Consider the following 11,190-nt stretch of genomic DNA (forward strand, 5'->3'; position numbering starts at 1 on the left):
GGTCCGCAGGCGTTTGCCACCAAGCTCCCAGGGGGGATGACTGTGGTTCTAAACTTCTGGAGAGGACATTCCGGCGGCGACCCATCCGTCTTTCATTCGAGTGGGTATTTGTAGAAGGCAAAGTTCAAGGAAGCCATTCAGAACATTCGACAACAAGGAGGCCGCCATATGATACCGCAACGAGGAGTGAACGCGATGGCAGAATGGGATTCTATCGCCGAGATCGATGGATCAGAGTCTATCTCACCAGACCTGATCAAGCTTCGTGGTGGCTGGGCATCTCAGGACCCAGGTCATCCGCATGTCTGCAGCCCTTTCCGTACCTTGAAGGTGGCTTGCGGTCATTGTGAGAAGGCAAAGGGCTGTTTCGTTATGACGTCTATCAGAATGATATGCTTTGACATGCCAGGGACAGCTGGAGGAGGCCTGCCACATGATTGGTGTCATGCCATCGATCCAACCTCTTATGACTATTCTGGCCATTTTAGTGTTCCTGAAACTTGTCGCAATACGAGCTGTCGCTTTCACTACGGCGAAGGGATGATGACAAGCTATCCTCTGGTCAACAAGGCCATAAAAAAAGTTGACCGTACAAGGGCCACATCTTGAGAAGAGCTTTGTCGTTCTGACTCGGGATCCCTTATCGCCTTGTGTTCAAGATTTTGTCAAAAGATCTAGTTGTCAGATGTTGCTTGTGTTGACGGAAAGCTTTCCGCAGTCAGAATATTGAGCCGATCCTGGCTCGTGAAATTGATAAAGAGATCTGGCTTATTGCATAGATGAATATTTGAACCCCACTTTGGCCTATGAACTTATTAACACTGTTTCCGATCTTTCTAGGCCTTCTTCTTTCCTTGCGTTCAAAGAAAGAACGAATCGCTTCGGGTGCCTGAACATAATATTTGAGAAATATAATTGTTTATACCTTAGTTCAACAAAGGTAGGTTTCCCAATTTGCTCTCTTTTCACCCCTTAAATTGATAAAACAAAAATAAATTGCTAAGATCATAGATGGACACAAGCAAACAAGATACGAAGCTGGTAGAGCAACTATTCCTCGATCTCCCTATAAGCGATGTTCTCCATCCTCCCGAGTGGGCTCCTGTTGTCGAACCCTGGGCAAGCTCATACGTGACTTCTATTCGCGAATCAAGATTTGGCGACGCAATCTGGGCGCGATATCAAATGCTTGGACAGGTAGTTGATGGGTTGTGCAGAGGGAAGACCATTGTTGAGAGGATCACTGAAGATGAGATGGGGTACAAGAAATACTCATCCGAATTTTATGCTGAGGCCGTCGCCTTTTACAGAGCTAACAACAGCAGCTCCGACGGCCATCCTGAGGTGATTGAGATTATCTTGCGGGTCGACACCGAAGACCTTACTGGGAAGCATATTCCTGAGGATGGATGAAATCTCATATGCTCTGTGGCTTTGAGGAACGTAACTGTTGGTCTTGTGCCTGGCACTGAGTCACATCTCCATGATACGGTATCTGTGGGTTTGCATGTTATGTTCGGCCAAGACGGCTCGCCCGGAACCCTCGGCGGTAGATACCCTGACACTTCAAGAACTTTATTTATGACGTCTTACTCTCCCACAAGACCAAGTGTCTGATAACACACTCTCTAAAAGGAGTACGGGCTTTGCATCTTACATATCAGAATTATAAGAAAAGTCGAGCGCCCAATGATTTTAATTTCTATAATTATATGGTATGAAGGCACGATAAACAGGGATATCCCTTATGTGTTCTGGCCGACTCACATCAGGTTGGGCGATGGTTCCAGGCCTCGACAAGCCTGCACCAAGTGTTGGTGGACGGGGCCCAAGCGCATTGTAGCGTATCCAATCCTCATCATTAGTGGTCTTTTGGCCTCCATCGGACAGGGCAAGCAAATAACGCTCAGGGATCAGCATACTGTGTTGGGCTAGTACATATGGAACCAACACAACCAACATGCATAACACGGGAAAGTCGGGAGAGGAACTCAATGCGAGCTGAAATGCCTGAAAGAGGTCACGAAAGGAGTCCCGGAAGCAGCTCTAATGTTTTCCATAAAGTTTAAAGGTCTGGCTCCTGGCAACAGTCAGAGCCCCTGGGAAAACAACTCCAATACTCATTTTCACCGGCTTCGAGCGCGATTGGCTGGTCTATTGAGAAACAGTGTAGCCGATGCCCAGCGCACTGCGATGCTATCAAGGCATCCGAGTATTCGCCAAGAAACTCTGGTCATCGCAAGATCGGCCTTAGCAGTAAAAAAGAGGCTGTTTCTGGGTATATCCATACAGAACAATAGGAGGACAAACATTTGATACTGAGCTGCTTCTACTTTGACATTTGTTTCAATCTATGTGCCAACCATTCCCCAGCCGTATACACCTTTCCCTCGCCAACCTTACCGCCAACAGTAACTACAGGTTCGTTCTTGTACTGTTCAACCGGCTGCATCAACATATCATCAGCTGGTCTGACGAAGTGCACCAGGCTATATCGATCCAATTTACCATGCACTCCTGGCAACGGAACAACACGGTGCTTTCCAGACTTGAGGCGCCCATTGCTGAACTTGACCATCGCATCGCCAAGATTGATAATGGCGTGTCCGGGTAATGGTTTGACAAACGCCCATTCTCCCTGTCTTGCTGGGTCGTGAGATTGAATCTGTAGACCACCGACCCAGTTGAACAGTACGGTAATGCTACCAAAGTCTGTATGGGAGGCAAGTCCAATTCTCTTAGCATCTGCAGAGTCGCAGCCTGGCATTTTGGTCATTCTGATATGATCCCCAGAAATTGAAGAGATGTTGTTTCTCTTGGCGAACTCATCAAACGGCAGATTGAGCTGTTCCGCCAAGATGCGAAGGATCATAAGACCTAAACAGTGACAATCTTGAGAGAACTTTCCCAAATTTGTCCACTGACTGGTGATCTCTGTAGGATAATTTCGCGACTCAGAGTTTCCCAATAAGTGATCTTTGCTCACATTGAAGAACTCAGTTGTATCGGGCCGTGCATCTTCATCAGTCTGCTTAACTGCCCCGGCGGGCTTGTAGCCAAACATTTGTTTGCCACGCTCCGCGACGCATTCCATCTTTTTGCCTAGAGGGATGTTGAGGGCGCGTTTTGAGATGGCGAGGACATTTTCTGTGTCCCTTAGAAGAGATTGTCCGGCGGGGTTATCCGTGAGATCGAGATAGAAGAATCCGTCTGACTTAGAAGCTTTGAGCACTTTGATCATTTCATGTTCATCGGAGCATTTTAGCTTGGAGTATGAGATTCGGGCTATTGGCACTGTAGGCACATCATCAGGGAATGGAGGAAGCGTGTTGTCAAGACTGCCCATGTTGGTAGTTGGATTCTTGTAAATTATGTGATGAGATGGTTGAAGACCCTTGGAATGATTGATCTAAGCTGGCTGGTATGATAGTTAAGTATTGAGAGTCTATTCTTAGCGCACGGAAACATCCATGAGTCGCTGACGCTACCAAGCATGTAGCGGCAGTCAAAGCGCCATGACATGGAAAGCTCCATCGCTCGGCAGTTTGCTGATTGGAGAAAGAAAAAGGGCAGATGTATACTACGTCGCATGCCAAGAGAGAGAATACTACGTTGAAGCAATTAGCCGGGGGGAAAGACAACCCAAGACCTGAATCCTAAGAGACGAAAGGACTTAGGTAACTTAGAATAAGTTTAGGATAAATTTAGGATAGGTTACCTAAGTTTAGTAATTTTAGTACAGACTTAGGATAGCCTTTACTGAGTTTATTCTGGCACACTACATCTAGGTCTGGTGTTTTCCTGCTCCCTGAGGGGCGGTAAGAAGGCTTAGATCTTTATCGCAAACACGATGAGATTTAAGTATGACACGTACTCATATGATTTGATGTAAAAGACAGTCGCTGTGTATTTGTTCTATGTTTCATAATATTTATCCAACTCCATTATTCTATCCAACACCAATTATCTATTTATCATCTTCGTCTAAATCTCCTCCAATAACATTCAAATACAACTGCTCTTGCTTCTTAGCCGCCTCCAAAATCTCCTTCGGAACCGGGTCCTCATCCACCAAAACAATCAACTCCTTCAATTTCCTACAAGTAAAATGAAAATTCTCAATAGCACTAACAAACAAATCCGTAACTTCTTCATCTGTACCCAAAGGGTTAAAAAACTCTAATGTTTCTAGTTCGGGCGGTAGTCCAACAGAGTGCAGCCGTGGTTTCTTTGTAGACTTTCCAAAAAGCTGGTAGTCCCAGTTTAGGCGGAGTGTTTTTAGCGCGGTGAACTCGCGAAGGGCGAGGGGGCGTGCGCTGGCGAGCATGGGAAAGTCGATGGTGATGGTTTCTAACGAGTGGCATTGTTCTTTGAGGGAGAGGATGTAATCACGGATGCTAGCTGAGCTTTCTTCGAGTTCGGGCTCGGGCTCTTCTCTTTGGGTGAGGACGAATTCCTTGAGGGCTTCGGGAAACATAAGCACGTCTGAGAGCGCGTCGTCATTGATGTCGCATTCTATCAGGTGGAGCTTGCTGAGCGCTGTGTTGTGCGGACGCTCGATTAACTCAAAGCCTCTGTCGTCGAGTTTTGCTCGCTTGATGACCAGTGTTTCGAGAGTAGGATGTGTAAAGATGTGGATGTTCTCTTGGAGATCCCAGTACTGATCGGCCTCATCCTGGTAGAACAGGGTACAGGATTGCAGACAAGCGAGATCAAAAGGTCCGTTGAAGAGATTTCCTATACTGTGTAGAAGACCAACTGGCACAGCGATATCGAGAGTTTTGAGATTCGACATTGTTGAGATTGTATGCGACACAGAATTGGTTGGTTCTAGCGTGTCGGAAATGAGACGTGTTAACTCTGAAGCCGGGTAAGCCAGCTTAACCCCCTCAATAGCTGATCCGCGCCTTGGTCGTCGATTAAGCGACTGACTAAAGATGAGGTGAAGTTCTGGTTTAAGCCACTGGACCGTATTATACAGGACGGCATCCGCAAGGGCATGATAGCGCTTGTTCAACCGCGACACGCTACAGAGGTCATGCTTGGGCAGTATTTCGAGTATCGACACGAGAATCTCATCCGTGAGTCGCGCAAGGCTATCGCAGTGGGCGCCATGATAAAGGGGAATGGCGACCATGTCTGAGTCGTCGGGTAAAGATAGTGAGGAGAGAAGTGATACGATATTTAGGGTGGTGTGTTGTGCTCTCGAGGTCGGAGCGATTAGCGCGTCGATTGACGTAACGGATTGAGCCATTTTATGTGGACCGTATGGGGTAAGCCGGGTTATGTAAGCGAGAAAAGGTGAGACTTGGCGAGGTTAGGGCGATCAAGACAGATTTCAGAATGCGGAGAGAGGAGCACGGACGCGGATCATGCCGGGGTACAAGGTATTTATAGATCCAGGGAGAGGTTTGTCTATTTTATGCATGGGAAGGGGATCTATTCTCTGTTGAAGCTCAAGATATACCTGCTTGGAATGAGTTACATATTAGGTTTGTTATTCACAGAGCATAACGAGTGTTGAAAAGTTGGAAAGTCAGTTATGAAATGCTAAAATAAGCACCGTGAATTCTAATGCAACTTTGACGCGAGGCCAGGTGACTCTGCGTCGCTGCGAGTGATACTGATCTGCCTACGCCGTATTGCATTCCGCCTCTGTCGAACACTGAAGATACAGATAATCAAGGTCATCAAAAACCAATGATTGAAAGTATTTGTTTGTGAGAAAACATCGAATTAGGGTCCCTTCAGATATGTCGTGGCTGGCCTGGAATGCCTTGACGATTAACTTTGTTCGTTCATAGCAAAGGACCGTGATTCTCGCGACGGAACCATCAGGTCTCGTGACCTTCTTTGGCTTGAAAAAAGGCTTTTATCATCATAATGTGCATCTGCTGTTGAAAATAAATTTCTTTTTTAATCTAATCTATATAACTTTGCTTACAAAAACCTCTTGGCGTCGCCGTGTTCACCAATCATTCCATCACAATCAGCACGTGGAATAATTGTGCCTCATGAAATTGCTTGGCAAATCATCCGCTCAAAACCTTTAATTAAGTTATGCCCATTCAATTAAATTGTTGCCTCCTAATTATTCTCTTCTGCAAACTTTATGATGGATGAGCGTGTTCATGCCACAGTGAAATGGGTCGAGGCGTCAGTCAAAGCCTCACCCTACATCTGGAGTGCAGCTGGTCTGACCTTTCTTCTCGGCGTGCAAGTACTTTTGGCGGTAGCCATTCTTCACGGTGACGAGGCCACTGTACGGAGACAATTACACTCTCTTCACAGGGTTGACAGCGACAACGATGCGGTCTCGAATGAGAACCTAGAGCCAAATGAAACAGAAAAGAAGGACACCAGTAGCCGGTCAGCATGCCAGGTTATTGAACTTTCTCCCATCGCTTCATGCGCAACTATCAAAGTCAAATCGAATCAGGATCTTGATGATCAAGACAAACACAACAACTCTTACCTGTTTGCCGTCGACTCTCACCAAGCAGATGACCAGGGTTTTGCCATCTGGAAATCTCTGGATCAGCGGACCAAACCTGCATTATCACAAATAAAGACCGAATTATGGCTTCCAAAATCCAATGCCGTCAAAAGCGATCCTTTGGTTCAGGCCGGGGGATGCATCGTCATGTCATTTGCTGATCCTGCGGTGCCGAGTTGGCTGGATCAGATCGCTGGAATGATTGGCAAGAATTTGAAGACGCCTCAGGTTGCTTGCATCCTGCCACTACAATTCTCCCTAGACGACATTGAGCAGAATAAGCTCATCATGAGGCGATTCAAGATTGATGGAGAGGATGGGAAGGGTTTGGACCTGGAGAAGTTTCCTGCAGTTTCGGATATTTTGCCCAAATTGAGGCTTTTTCTTGGGTATTCTGAGCAGCAAGGCATCACGATCTTCAAGCGGGCGTAGATAGATTCACCTGAAAAGGGAACATGAGAAGTTCAGTGTAAATTATGATGGGATAGCATATAGATTGTTTTGACACACTTTATGCCTCGAGCTGCTGCCGATACCGGTAGATATCACCCTGTAATCGGCCCTCCGCCAGATCTGCTGCAGCATTACTCCCCCATACCCCATCAGTAAATCGATATTGTCGTAGAAATTGTATGGCTTGGTGCCGCAAGTCCCAATCCTCGCTGGTGACAGCGACGAAGTACAGTGCTTCGACAAGACCATTCGCCAGATTCAACCCAGCCTGAGCAGGTCGAAGACCAAGGTCCTGGATTAGTTGGAGCGCGAGATCCAGAATTGTTTTGCAATTTTTATCGACAGCCTTTTCTGCATCATTACTTCTGTTGGATGCCAGATCAAGGGTAACTTCGACCATTGTCCGTCGCATTCTAAGCGCAGTCACATGTTTCTTCTCTTCTTGAGAAGTAACGCTTAGGTTCTCAAATTGCCGGTCCCAAAGTTTCAGGGAGTACTCGGTGGATAGAATTGAGGCTTGGATATTTGAGGGCTGAAGTATTTGGCCATGTATAGCATCGAGCTGGCGTAACAACGAGCACACTGACGGTGTGCCAAAAGCACCCTGTAAAGTTCCTCGTTGAGAGCGACCTCCCAAGCAATACGACGTACTGTCGGTCGTTGAGATGACGCGAGTCTGCGTGTCTAATCTCATGTACAATCCTAGTATATCCGTCATCATATGTTGGCCCTCGCCTCTCAGGCCGTCCCATTCATGAATGAGTGCCAGGCCATTTCTCAAATGAACGAGAGCTTCTTGGCGAAGACCTTGCAATGAACAAAGGTAAGTGAAGAGAAAGTTTGCAACCAAGGCAGCCATCCTTTCAGATGTAGAGAGAACTTTGGGCTCCTGAAAGCAAATGGAGAGAGCTTTCATAGCCTTTTGGTACTGGGAAAAGATAAACATATCGCAGCTTTTGGACTCTATGCCGAGGAGGATAGACTTCTGGTATGCCGACGCGAGTGCTGCTAGGGCGTGTCGGACGGGTGTGTATCTATCTGAGGTGTGTAATACATCATATGTCCAGAAGTTGGCGTCGAATGAGGAGGCGATGAGTGTTGCGATTCTAGTCCGGAATTGATAGATGGCTTGACTTTCGGGGTCACTGCCTCCAGAAACTATCGGCTGAAGTATTCTACCGCTCGAAAACAAGGGAGTGAGGTCATATCCATCGCACTTGCGGCCAGTGGAGACACAGCGGTGGCAACTAGGCTTGTCTTCATCACATTTGACCCGACGAATGCTGTCATGATTAGTTACTGGCTGTTGTTGCAAGGGTTGTCACTAACCGACAGGTGATACAGCCGGTCTTCCCCTTCGTAGCGTATCTTCTCTTCCGGGACCCCGTAGTACTCATAGCTAGAGAATCCTTGAAGATATGAGCAAGGTGAGTGAATCAGCGCATTCCAAGTTTCGAGGGGCGAAGGATTGTGATATGAGTGCACGACAAGTATTACTAATGGGATGATTGCCGCATAGTGGAGATTCATCCTCGCGACTTATTGGCCACCTCGTTCAATTCAATGCACTAGTCCCAAAGTGTCGAGCCGAGAATCGTGTATTCCACGGATGGAGGCATCTTTCTATAACAAGATTGACAATCAAGAGGTGATTGGTAATAACATCAGGGAACTTACCGGACTGAATGTATCGAAGGGGACGGTCGTGCTGTCACTTTGGGGTATAAATCTCTCTCATTCCGCCATGATTGTGATTGCCTCTATCAAGCTTCCCAACCTCAAAACACGACACTCAATAATCCATTTTATTTACACCACTCACCTTGGAAAATGTCCTTTCCAAAGACGGTCCAGCTATACCCTGACGTGGCACCAGTGCCCGGCACACAACTTGCTGAAAGTGGAGCCAACTCAACCCTCTTCTCTCCCCTTCAAGTCCGAGGTCTTACACTCCAAAACCGCATCGCCGTCTCCCCCATGGGAATGTTCAGTGCCAATGATGGACATCTAACTGACTTCCATCTTGTACACTACGGCTCCTTTGCAACCAAAGGTGCAGCTCTCGTCATTGTTGAAGCTACAGCTGTAGCTTCCAATGCTCGCGTCTCAACCAGAGATTCAGGTCTTTGGAGGGATAGCCAGATTGCACCTTTGAAGCGCGTAGTCGACTACATTCATGTCCAAGGACAGAAGGCTGGTATTCAGCTCTGCCATTCTGGTCCCAAGGGTTCCATGCTCCCACCGTGGCTTGCTAACGGCGATCCCATGGTACACTTCCCACTTGCGAATAAGGAAGCTGGTGGATGGCCGAATGACGTCAGGGCGCCGAGTACGATTTGCCATGGCCCTGGATATCCTGTGCCGAAAGAGATGGGACAGGAACAAATTGATCTTGCTGTTGATCAGTTTGCTGGTGCTGCTAGAAGAGCTGCTGAGGCCGGCGTCGGTAAGTCTTTTATCCCCGGCCCTGGGATCGTGACTAACGGTAGAAGACTTTATCGAGCTCCATGGCGCCCACGGGTACTTGATCAACGCCTTCCTGTCACCTCTCACGAACCATCGAACGGACGAATATGGCGTTTCTTTCGAGAACAGAACGCGCTTCTTGTTTCGTGTCCTGAAAGCCGTGCGGGATGCCATACCAGACACTGTTGTTCTCTCACTGCGCATCTCAGCTGTTGAGTGGATGGAGTGGAGCGGAAAAGACTGTTGGACCCTTGAGGATTCCATCAAGCTTGCTAAACTACTTCCCCAGGCGGGCGTTGACATTCTGGATATCTCATCTGGTGGTAACCATAGGGACCAAAAGATCGACATTCATACCTACTATCAGATCGATCTTGCTTACCAGATCCGACAAGCCATCCAAACTGATGGTATCAAACTGCTGATTGCAGCCGTGGGGTTCATCGATAAACCTGACATGGCTGAGAGTGTTGTTCGTGGGAATGGTGATTTTGGGGCATTACAGAAGACGAATGGGATAAATGGAGACGCTGAGAGGGGGAAGTATGAGGAACCTCAGGCGGACTTAGTCATGGTTGGGAGGCAGTTTTTACGAGACTCAGGCTTTGTACTTACAGCTGCCAAGAGTTTGGGCGTGAAAGTCCAGTGGCCCCTGCAGTACTCCAAGGCTAAGTAAGAAGGCGGTCTGTACCAGAGAATAAGACGATCATCTATATGTTTGTGTGGTTGCTAGTACTGGTATTTGTAGTGAAGAAAGATATGAGGTGCAACCGAGAGTAGAGGAGCTTAATCAAGAGCTTTCGAAATGTTTCGTCAACAAAATAAAAAAGGCAGAATTCCCCAGGATACCCAGCCTGCCTGACTGGATATGAACTACTAGGGCAGCCTAATCAGATTGCTCAAGTCTCCTCTCTTAACCCCACGATCTTTGCTGACAACCTGACGACTATTGTTTACTCAGGGAGCTCATAAGTCAACCAGATTTCCTGGCTAGGGTCATCCCAGAAGATGAAAGCCAACTTGTCATATTTGAGCCCGCTAGCACTTGACATCTTCTTCAGACGCTGCCCACCAAAAACTCTACCCAAGTTTCTCTGACCAGTGCACAAAAACGGGTTCAGTGCGGAACCCGAGTACCAGAGTTCCTGGTCAGGTCCACCAGAGTCAACTCAGAAGTTCAAAACAATCGAAGGTTGTCATCGTCTTGCACTATAGCCGTTGGACTTGTCCCTTGATAGTAGCATTGACCTCCAATTTGGGCCACGATAGAGCGCTGCCGGTTTAGCACGTGACAAAGGAGGGGTTGTTGCCCAAAGGTTTTCCCCTCGCCGGCGAAGAGTCGGGCCGAGCGTGTATTTTCCTACAGCGGATCTGAAATGGAGAAGTGGGTCTATTGTGTAAATAAAGCATTGTGATAGGTCAGAAAGCAAATCGTGGTGCGAGATGCGCTCAAATTAGCAGCATAGCAATACCCGTTGGCTCGAGCCGGGGGGGGGGCCAACTAAGCAAGCTTAGTTGGGCACAAAACCCTGAGATATGCATAAAACCATGAGACAGCTGATCTTACCTAAATTTGAGTGTAAAAGTTACGTGCAGCTGAAAAAACTAATATATCTTTAAATAACTATATAACTAACTTAGTTAGTAGGCTATATAAAACTTTATAAAATTCTTTAAAAATAGGGCTATTTAAAAGTATTTTTTTTATTATTATATAATTTTTTTAAAATTAAATATCTTAATTTTTAATATTTTTCTTAAGAATATATTTTTTT

The 11,190-nt window shown here is 46.9% G+C and overlaps 6 protein-coding genes across 6 annotated transcripts; 3 read left to right on the forward strand and 3 right to left on the reverse strand.

Moving 5' to 3' along the window:
* Positions 1-195: 195 nt before the first annotated feature.
* FSUBG_12065 (uncharacterized protein) lies at positions 196-1,413 on the forward strand (the record flags this gene model as incomplete). Its single annotated transcript, XM_036676816.1, has 2 exons — positions 196-303; positions 1,012-1,413. The coding sequence occupies 2 exons, from the start codon at positions 196-198 to the stop codon at positions 1,411-1,413; spliced, it is 510 nt and encodes a 169-aa protein (XP_036532474.1).
* Positions 1,414-2,329: 916 nt separating this feature from the next.
* FSUBG_12066 (gibberellin 2-beta-dioxygenase 8) lies at positions 2,330-3,346 on the reverse strand (the record flags this gene model as incomplete). Its single annotated transcript, XM_036676817.1, has 1 exon — positions 2,330-3,346. One exon carries the CDS (start codon positions 3,344-3,346, stop codon positions 2,330-2,332), a length of 1,017 nt encoding a protein of 338 aa, XP_036532475.1.
* A 621-nt stretch (positions 3,347-3,967) lies between these two features.
* Positions 3,968-5,254, reverse strand: FSUBG_12067 (uncharacterized protein; the record flags this gene model as incomplete). The annotated part of the gene is made up of 1 exon (XM_036676818.1): positions 3,968-5,254. The coding sequence occupies one exon, from the start codon at positions 5,252-5,254 to the stop codon at positions 3,968-3,970; it is 1,287 nt and encodes a 428-aa protein (XP_036532476.1).
* Positions 5,255-6,115: 861 nt separating this feature from the next.
* On the forward strand, positions 6,116-6,928 carry FSUBG_12068 (molybdopterin cofactor; the record flags this gene model as incomplete). The annotated part of the gene is made up of 1 exon (XM_036676819.1): positions 6,116-6,928. The coding sequence occupies one exon, from the start codon at positions 6,116-6,118 to the stop codon at positions 6,926-6,928; it is 813 nt and encodes a 270-aa protein (XP_036532477.1).
* A 79-nt stretch (positions 6,929-7,007) lies between these two features.
* Positions 7,008-8,346, reverse strand: FSUBG_12069 (transcriptional regulatory moc3; the record flags this gene model as incomplete). The annotated part of the gene is made up of 2 exons (XM_036676820.1): positions 7,008-8,232; positions 8,279-8,346. The coding sequence occupies 2 exons, from the start codon at positions 8,344-8,346 to the stop codon at positions 7,008-7,010; spliced, it is 1,293 nt and encodes a 430-aa protein (XP_036532478.1).
* Positions 8,347-8,779: 433 nt separating this feature from the next.
* On the forward strand, positions 8,780-10,091 carry FSUBG_12070 (NADPH dehydrogenase; the record flags this gene model as incomplete). The annotated part of the gene is made up of 2 exons (XM_036676822.1): positions 8,780-9,395; positions 9,439-10,091. 2 exons carry the CDS (start codon positions 8,780-8,782, stop codon positions 10,089-10,091), a joined length of 1,269 nt encoding a protein of 422 aa, XP_036532479.1.
* Positions 10,092-11,190: the final 1,099 nt, after the last annotated feature.

This window comes from Fusarium subglutinans (genome assembly GCF_013396075.1).
Source record: "Fusarium subglutinans strain NRRL 66333 chromosome Unknown NRRL66333_c0000246, whole genome shotgun sequence".
NCBI lineage: Eukaryota > Fungi > Ascomycota > Sordariomycetes > Hypocreales > Nectriaceae > Fusarium > Fusarium subglutinans.